This window comes from Sander vitreus, chromosome 10 (assembly GCF_031162955.1).
Source record: "Sander vitreus isolate 19-12246 chromosome 10, sanVit1, whole genome shotgun sequence".
Lineage (NCBI taxonomy): Eukaryota > Metazoa > Chordata > Actinopteri > Perciformes > Percidae > Sander > Sander vitreus.
The window spans coordinates 1,341,525-1,351,524 of record NC_135864.1 but is presented as its reverse complement, the minus strand read 5'-3'; the positions used below and the strand labels follow the sequence as shown (position 1 = coordinate 1,351,524).

The 10,000-nt window shown below is 43.8% G+C and overlaps 1 protein-coding gene across 1 annotated transcript in view; it reads right to left on the bottom strand.

Moving 5' to 3' along the window:
• The window catches only part of mgat4b (alpha-1,3-mannosyl-glycoprotein 4-beta-N-acetylglucosaminyltransferase B), a 116,517-nt gene that overhangs the window by 39,714 nt on the left and 66,803 nt on the right, over window positions 1-10,000 (bottom strand). The window contains exons 2-4 of the mRNA XM_078261392.1: window positions 7,524-7,703; window positions 7,166-7,309; window positions 5,062-5,195 (exon numbers count right to left, since the gene is read on the bottom strand). Coding sequence (XP_078117518.1) covers window positions 5,062-5,195; window positions 7,166-7,309; window positions 7,524-7,703 — 458 coding nt within the window. The remainder of the gene's footprint in view (window positions 1-5,061; window positions 5,196-7,165; window positions 7,310-7,523; window positions 7,704-10,000) is intronic.

Sequence of the window (10,000 nt, the reverse complement as noted above, 5' to 3'; positions counted from 1 at the left end):
GAAAAAGGAGACAAAAAGGTAATGTTAAAGGAGACAAAAAGGAGACAAAAAGTTATGAAAAAGGAGACAAAAAGGCAACAAAAAGGAGACAAAAAGGCAACAAAAAGGAGACAAAAAGGTAATGTTAAAGGAGACAAAAAGGAGACAAAAAGGCAACAAAAAGGAGATAAAAAGGTAATGTTAAAGGAGATAAAAAGGAGACAAAAAGTTATGAAAAAGGAGACAAAAAGGCAACAAAAAGGAGACAAAAAGGTAATGTTAAAGGAGACAAAAAGGTAATGTTAAAGGAGACAAAAAGGAGACAAAAAGGCAACAAAAAGGAGACAAATAGGTAATGTTAAAGGAGACAAAAAGGAGACAAAAAACAAAAAAAGGTAATGTTAAAGGAGACAAAAAGGAGATAAAAAGGAGACAAAAAGGCAACAAAAAGGCAACAAAAAGGAGACAAAAAGGTAATGTTAAAGGAGACAAAAAGGAGATAAAAAGGAGACAAAAAGGCAACAAAAAGGAGATAAAAAGGAAACAAAAAGGTAAGAAAAAGGTCATATTAAAGGAGACAAAAAGGAGACAAAAAGGCAACAAAAAAAAGGTAATGTTAAAGGTGACAAAAAGGAGACAAAAAGAGACAAAAAGGATGAAAAAGGCAACAAAAAGGAGACAAAAAAGGGAGCATAAAAGACAAAAGGTAATGTTAAAGGAGACAAAAAGGGAGACAAAAAGTATGAAAAAGGAGACAAAAAGGCAATAAAAGGAGACAAAAAGGAGACAAAAAAAGGTAATGATAAAGGAGACAAAAGGAGACAAAAAGGGATAAAGGGCAGACAAAAAGGAGACAAAAGGAAACAAAAAGGAAACAAAAAGGTCATATTAAAGGAGACAAAAAGGAGACAAAAAGGCAACAAAAAGGTAATGTTAAAGGTGACAAAAAGGAGACAAAAAGGAGACAAAAAGGTAATGAAAAAGGCAACAAAAATTAGACAAAAAGGCAAAAAAAAGGTAATGAAAAAGGCAACAAAAAGGAGACAAAAAGTTATGAAAAAGGAAACAAAAAGGAGACAAAAAGGTAATGTTAAAGGAGACAAAAAGGAGATAAAAAGGAGACAAAAAGGCAACAAAAAGGTAAGAAAAAGGTAATGTTAAAGGAGACAAAAAGGAGACAAAAAGGCAACAAAAAGGTAATGTTAAAGGTGACAAAAAGGAGACGAAAAGGAGACAAAAAGGTAACAAAAAGGTCACGAAAATGTCAAATGGCAAGGCGAAAGGCGATGAAAAGTTTCCCTCCTTGTTCTGCTGCTCAGTGATTTTGTTTTAATTCGTGTCTCCATTTGTCTTTTTACTCTCTTCCTCCGGGCTGATGTAATGTTTTTAAAATCACTTTCCTCCCTTTAAGTTTATTTCCTGGCAGACGGAGCTCGGCTCCTCGGACACGTTGGATGTTTCAGATCTCGCCGTGCAGCGTCTCGAACAACGAGCAGCTAAAGCACTCAAAGCTTTTAGAGTAGAGATGTGTAGCATGAATTTTAAATGACTAAAGCGTGTTGCACTGAAAGAGCAGAAAAGCGCGTCACGTAACTCAGCGGATCCCCAACACAGGAAGACGTCTGTGATCAGAGCTGCTGCTCAGCTACCTGAACATATATCATGTCTCTGCAGAAAGCATCATTTAAAATGACACTAAATATATAAAGAGTCTGAGGCTGAAGACGAGGAGGGTTAAGGGTTACGGTCTGAAAAGAGACGCCATCGCTGAAGATCCATAAATTGGCGTTCTATCTAATTTCCAGCAATAAAATGCCCCAAAAAAGTGTAGAAAACGTTGAAAGAAAGCGACAAAAATGTTGAAAAATGCAGCAGAAACTTTGAAAAAGTTATTTTAACGTTGACAAAAGCGGAAAGTGCCAAAAGTGTCCAAAAAAGCGACAAAAGCGTTGACAAAAGGAGTCGAAAAATGCGGCAGAAATGTTGAAAAAGTCACTTAAATGTCAAAGAGTGACAAGAAGAAAACAATGACAAATGTCGAAAAAAAACGACAAAAATGCATTAAAGGTTAAAAAAAAATGTCAAAAAAAACCGTCCTAAGATTGGTCTGAAAAGTGAAGCCAACGCTGAAGCTCCCGTCCCTTTAGCGCTGTAAGTAAACGCTTGGTCGGGACTATTGACGTCCCTTTAGCTCTATAAGTAAACGAGCTTGGTCGGGACTATTGACGTCCCTTTAGCGCTATAAGTAAACGTGCTTGGTCGGGACTATTGCCGTCCCTTTAGCGCTATAAGTAAACATGCTTGGTCGGGACTATTGCCGTCCCTTTAGCGCTATAAGTAAACGTGGTCGGGACTATCGCCGTCCCTTTAGGGCTATAAGTAAACGAGCTTGGTCGGGACTATTGACGTCCCCTTTAGCGCTATAAGTAAACGTGCTTGGTCGGGACTATTGCCGTCCCCTTTAGCGCTATAAGTAAACGCGCTTGGTCGGGACTATTGCCGTCCCCTTTAGCGCTATAAGTAAACGAGCTTGGTCGGGACTATTGACGTCCCCTTTAGCGCTATAAGTAAACGATGCTTGGTCGGGACTATTGCCGTCCCCTTTAGCGCTATAAGTAAACGCGCTTGGTCGGGACTATTGACGTCCCTTTAGCGCTATAAGTAACGCGCTTGGTCGGGACTATTGCCGTCCCCTTTAGCGCTATAAGTAAACGCGCTTGGTCGGGACTATTGCCGTCCCCTTTAGCGCTATAAGTAAACGCGCTTGGTCGGGACTATTGCCGTCCCCTTTAGCGCTATAAGTAAACGCGCTTGGTCGGGACTATTGACGTCCCCTTTAGCGCTATAAGTAACGTGCTTGGTCGGGACTATTGCCGTCCCCTTTAGCGCTATAAGTAAACGCTGCTTGGTCGGGACTATTGCCGTCCCTTTAGCGCTATAAGTAAACGTGCTTGGTCGGGACTATTGACGTCCCTTTAGCGCTATAAGTAACGTGCTTGGTCGGGACTATTGACGTCCCCTTTAGCGCTATAAGTAAACGTGCTTGGTCGGGACTATTGCCGTCCCCTTTAGCGCTATAAGTAAAGCGTGCTTGGTCGGGACTATTGCCGTCCCCTTTAGCGCTATAAGTAAACGTGCTTGGTCGGGACTATTGACGTCCCCTTTAGCGCTATAAGTAAACGTGCTTGGTCGGGACTATTGACGTCCCCTTTAGCGCTATAAGTAAACGCGCTTGGTCGGGACTATTGCCGTCCCTTTAGCGCTATAAGTAAACGCGCTTTGGTCGGGACTATTGACGTCCCCTTTAGCGCTATAAGTAAACGCGTTGGTCGGGACTATTGACGTCCCCTTTAGCGCTATAAGTAAACGCGCTTGGTCGGGACTATTGCCGTCCCTTTAGCGCTATAAGTAAACGTGCTTGGTCGGGACTATTGCCGTCCCTTTAACGCTATAAGTAAACGTGCTTGGTCGGGACTATTGACGTCCCTTTAGCGCTATAAGTAAACGTGCTTGGTCGGGACTATTGACGTCCCTTTAGCGCTATAAGTAAACGTGCTTGGTCGGGACTATTGCCGTCCCTTTAGGGCTATAAGTAAACGTGCTTGGTCGGGACTATCGACGTCCCTTTAGCGCTATAAGTAAACGTGCTTGGTCGGGACTATTGACGTCCCTTTAGCGCTATAAGTAAACGTGCTTGGTCGGGAACCCCGCTCTCCTGGGTGAAAGTCCTGTGTTTGATTGGTGTGTCTGCAGCTTAACTTCCAGCAGGGGGCGACCCCTTAAATCTGATTTAAACGGTTTACGGCATAACGTGTCATACTGAAATTTGTGAAATCCATAAAATAATAAACTTTTCTCTCCACCGGCTCCAAAAAGAAGTCTGTTTCTATAGAAGTCTCTGAGAAAATGAGCCGACTTCTCACTTGATTTATTTTAGCTCAGTAAACATTTTCTTTTACAGTCTGTGGGTTCAGTTGGAGACTTGTGTGCTGCTAAAAGGAAACCCTCCCGGGTTGTAGAGTTAGACCAAACAGCTCCAGCTCCAGCAGTTTTTCACCCACGGTGTAAACCCGATCCACAGACAAGAAACTGTCCAACTTCACATCTCCTTTTAGGCTCCTGTGATGATCTCATTGTGGTTTTGGAGGGAAGAAATCTCTTGCGGTAAAGCTAGAACATTTTGGGGCCAGTGTGTTCTGGCTGGTAGGTACTGTACGTCAGATGAGACGGTGAGCAGCTGTTTCAGGAAATTACAGAGTCTCGTTTTAAACATGAAAACTGTGTATTTGTGAGGTACTTTAGAAGTATTCAGTAGGAACCAATGAGGGGCAGGCAGGAAGCAAGTGAGATAAATAACAGATAAAGAGTAGAGCTGCAATGATTAATCGTTTAGTTGTCAATTATTACATTAATCGCCAAATATTTTGATAATCGATTAATCAGTTTGAGTCATTTCTTGTGCAAAAGCCGTGAAATGTGTGTGATGTCAGCTTGTTAAATGTGAATATTGTTCTAGTTTCTTCTCTCCTCTGGGACAGGAAACTGAATATCTTTGAGTTGTGGACAAAACAAGACATTTGAGGACGTCATCTTGGGCTTTTTGGGAAATAATGATCCACATTTTTCACAATTTTCGGACTTTTTAGAGAGCAAACAACTCATCCATTCATCCAGATAATGATCCACAGATTAAGACGATTAAAATAATCTTGAGTTGCAGCCCTAGTTGAGAGCTTCACACACACACACACACACACACACACACACACACACACACACACACACACACACACACACACACACACACACACACACACACACACACACACACACATCATCATTGTTTTAATTTCCTGCAGCAGTATGGGGTTAGCATTAGCACAGACGTTATCTCTCTCTCTTTCTCTGTTTGTGTGTGTGTGTGTGTGTGTGTGTGTGTGTGTGTGTGTGTGTTTCTTGGGGTTCATTAACTAAACCACTGACCTTTAGAAAGCATGCATCAATGCACACCCTCACAGTCAATTATCCACACACACACACACACACACACACACACACACACACACACACACACACACTGACCTCTGCGATGAAGACGACGATGACGCAGTCCTCTTTCTCGGCCAGGCTGAGCTCTGACATCAGAGAGGTGAGCGTGTCCGTCAGGTAGGAGTGGACCTCCCTTTTCACACTGGGAACGCCCATCACTATGGAGACTGCGAAAAAAAACACACACACACACACACACACACACACACACACACACACACACACACACACACACACACACACACACACACACCAGATGAACTCTCGTTTGCATTCAAAGGAAGTCAACATGAGATCCCTACAGAGATAGACCTTTTAGTTAAAGAGTAAGATCCTTTTAGTTTATCATGAAACAGCCCCGAAATCACCATCACCAAACTACACCAGACTCCATGTAAATAATCAGGACTTTTAGCGTGTATAGAGCCAGCATATTTCCACCAGACTCCATGTAAATAATCAGGACTTTTAGCGTGTATAGAGCCAGCATATCTCCACCAGATTCCATGTAAATAATCAGGACTTTTAGCGTGTATAGAGCCAGCATATTTCCACCAGACTCCATGTAAATAATCAGGACTTTTAGCGTGTATAGAGCCAGCATATTTCCACCAGACTCCATGTAAATAATCAGGACTTTTAGCGTGTATAGAGCCAGCATATCTCCACCAGACTCCATGTAAATAATCAGGACTTTTAGCGAGTATAGAGCCAGCATATCTCCACCAGACTCCATGTAAATAATCAGGACTTTTAGCGTGTATAGAGCCAGCATATCTCCACCAGACTCCATGTAAATAATCAGGACTTTTAGCGTGTATAGAGCCAGCATATCTCCACATGTAAATGGGTGAATTAAGGGTTTATTTCAACCAAACCAGAGTGGTGATTGTTGGAACAGTGGAAAGATGAACCAAGATGGCTTTTGAGAGTTTTTTTTAGTTTCTATCCACTTTGTCTTTTACGATTATAAAAGTCCTGATTATTTACATGGACTCTGGTGGGTTTGGTGACGGTGATTTCGGGGCTGTTTCATGATAAACTAAAAGGATCTTACTCTTTTAGTACTTTTTCCACCTCTGTTTATATATATATATATATATATATATATATATATATATATATATATATATATATATATGTATATGACAGTCTCTTCCTTCCTGCAGAGATTTTACAATAAAAGCCCTCCAGTAACACCATCTCTCCTTTAGCTTGTTAGGAGGTTTTGTTATATACATTACAGTTTTTATCTGACAATTTAACAATATAAACTGAGAAAAAGTGTGAAAATAAAGATAACAGCACACACACACCCTCTGTGGCCTTATATATGTCCTTTCCTTTTGTTCTTTCTATATATTTAACATGTTTCTTTTTGTCCTTAATGCTCCAGAAAAACACTTTTTGCTGAGTCTGTTCGCTTTACATATAAATCAGACCTCTCTCTCTCTGTCTCTCTCTGTCTCTCTCTCACTCTCTCTCACACACACACACACACACACACACACACACACACACACACACACACACACACACACACACAGATATACTGTAGATATATATATATATAATTTCCTTTCCTCTCTTGGTTTTTATCTCTCTGTTCTTTGCAGCACCATAAAACACTTTCTGTCCGACTAACCTGTTTAACTCAGAGTGCATCATAAATACAACTGACTGCACACACACACACACACACACACACACACACACACACACACACACACACACACACACACACACACACACACACACACACTCTTATATTCTGTTGTTTGTTCTCCCTGGTTTTATCTGTATTTATGCCCTCTGTGTGAAGCAGGCTTGTCGGGAAATGGTGTACTAAGCAGAAAAAAATGCTTTATAAATAAATTAGACTTGACACACACACACACACACACACACACACACACACACACACACACACACACACAGTGACCTTGATCCAGCCTGGCTGGTCGGTTCTAGTCTCCAGGGGATGTGGAGTGTATCAGGGACTCAGCGAGCAGTTTTCCCCAGGGAAGGTGCATTGCGCCTGGGTTGCTGATTCTGTTAGTGCCTTGGGCCAAGAATTGAGGTATGTGTGTGTGTGCTTTTAATACATTTAGAATATGTGAATGCCGCTTGTTTTTACCTCCGGTGCGTCCCTGTCCGAGGTGCACAGCTGGCTGCAGGCTATCCTCTCTGTTCAGCAGGTGAGGGAGATGATGGAAGATGGAGGGAAGCTGCAGGACGTTTTTACTGCTGCTCACATTCCACAACTTCAGCCTCGTCTCCTCTGAAAACAGAACAAAAGAGACAGGGTGGGACCAGATGAGATTAGACTACTTAAAAGTAGATTATACAGAATTGAACCAGATTGAATGAGACCAAGTTAGACCAGATTTAGTCTCGCATAGTCAGACCTTCCTCCACAGCGCTGCGGAGGAAGCCTGCTTACGTTCTGCAAGGTTAGTTCTGTTTAAAAAAACGATAATGTGGCGTTTACTGACCGGACAGGCTGCTCCAGGTGCGGTTGATGTCTCTCAGCGCCTGTTTCTCGGCGATGGCCTTCTTGATCTCCTCCAGGACCAGGTTCAGCTCCTTGGAGCGCCTCAGATTCTCCTGCTCGGCCGAGTAGAGGCGCTCCCTCAACGCCAGAAACTCCCGCTGGTAGATATCCACCACATCTCCTGCAGGCAGAAAACATTAAGGGTTCATTACTGTTACAGTAGGAGGCTACCATCCACCACATATAGACTCACACACACACACACACACACACACACACACACACACACACACACACACACACACACAGATATACACACACACACACACACACTGTCTGTTACAGAAGCAGCTTCTTGGAGCGTCTTTTATAACTGAGCATTGATCGTGTTATTGATCCGCTTCAGTTACATTAACAAATACCAATACTTGTACTTTATAGCCACCATGATGTCACACAATAATGTATTTATGTTTATTTAGAGAGGCAGACACATTGAACTTTTATTAGATTTTTTTATTTGTTATTGTTTAAAACCTTTCTGTCTCCCCGCTGCCATCTTCTCCCCCTTTTCTCTCTCCATCTTCTCCTCTTTTGCTTGCTTTTTCCGGTAGGCTTTCTCCTCCTTCTCTCTCTTTTTCATCTCCTTCTTATACATTTTCATTTTCTGCAACGCTGTCGGTGTGTCGCTGCTCTTCCTGGGAAACAGAAAGCCTCTCCTTTTACTTTTATTTTTCAGGCACAGCTCCTCCAGATCCTTCTTCCCATCCTCTGTCTGTTTTTCTTTGGTCTCCCAGCTCTCTTCTTCCTTCACGAACTTCTCCTCCATTTCCTCCTTTCTGTCTTTCAGAAGTGTGGATTTTGCCACCGAGCGCCTGTCTTTTTCACCCAGCTCCTGTGTGACTTTCTGCTCCAGAGCGGCATATTTTGCCCGCCAAGCGTTCTCGCTCTGTAGGAGTTCAGCTCTTTTGCTCTGCAGCTGGTTCGCGATGTCCGTTACCATCTGAGCGAGACTCTCCTTCGCTTTGAGGAGATCCAGTATTACCGTGTCCTTCCAGAGGATTTTCGTGTCCCTTTCCTGGATCTGTTCCTCCATTTGTTCCACTTTCTTCTGGTATTCAACCTTTAAATCATCGCTTCTCTGGTTGTTTAGGTCGATGACTTTTTCTTTCTCTGCCTCGCACTTTGCGAGCATTTCGTCGTAGTCTTGCTTGCTCAGGCGCTGTGCGTCGTCCATCTTCTCCTGCTGCAGTTGGAGGCTGTTCTTCAGACGGTAGATTTCGGACGTGTGTTTTGAAATGGTCTCGTAGTTCTTCCCGTATTCGGCGTTGAACTGCCTCACCCGGATCTCGAGACGCTCCTCCAAACGGGCGATTCTCAGCTCGCCTTTGTGTACTTTGTTGCAGATGCTCTCCCTTTCCTTCAGCGATTGGCGCTTCTGCACGGTCAGGCTGTCGATGTTCTTGTTAGCGCTACGGAGGGCATTTTGCAGCTGGTTGTAGGTCGGGGGAGGCGCTGCACGGCCGCGAGGACCATCGACCGGTCGTCCCACGTTTTTCGGGTTGTTCCTTTTATCCATTTTATCCTGATGCAGACTCTGGCTGCCTGAAGACTTTGGCTGTTTGTAAAAGATCGCCTCTGTCTGTTGAGTGATTGAGTTGTGAGTTGATTTTATTCAAACTGTAACCATGGTGGCTTTTAATATCACAACAGAGTTCTGGAGTCCTGCATCGCCATCGGTTCCATTCTGGATATTCTGACATTTCTTTTCGTTTTGAGACGCACTAAACTGAAATGAGCTCTAATTTTCGGGAGAGTGCCTACGTTCCCACATTTCTAAGACATTTATTTCACTGAAAATTAGGCCCAATGGTCCCACAGCCCAATGGTCCCACAGCCCTATGTTCCCACAGCCCAATGGTCCCACAGCCCAATGTTCCCACAGCCCAATGGTCCCAAAGCCCTATGTTCCCACAGCCCAATGTTCCCACAGCCCTATGTTCCCACAGCCCAATGTTCCCACAGCCCTATGTTCCCACAGCCCTATGGTCCCACAGCCCTATGGTCCCACAGCCCTATGTTCCCCCAGCCCTATGTTCCCACAGCCCAATGGTCCCACAGCCCTATGTTCCCACAGCCCTATGTTCCCACAGCCCTATGTTCCCGCAGCCCAATGTTCCCACAGCCCAATGTTCCCACAGCCCAATGGTCCCACAGCCCAATGGTCCCACAGCCCAATGGTCCCACAGCCCAATGGTTCCCACAGCCCTATGTTCCCACAACCCAATGTTCCCACAGCTCTATGGTCCCACAGCCCAATGGTCCCACAGCCCTATGTTCCCGCAGCCCTATATTCCCACAGCTCTATGTTCCCACAGCCCAATGTTCCCGCAGCTCTATGTTCCCACAGCCCAATGTTCCCACAGCCCAATGGTCCCACAGCCCTATGTTCCCAGCTCTATGTCCCTAGCCCATGTT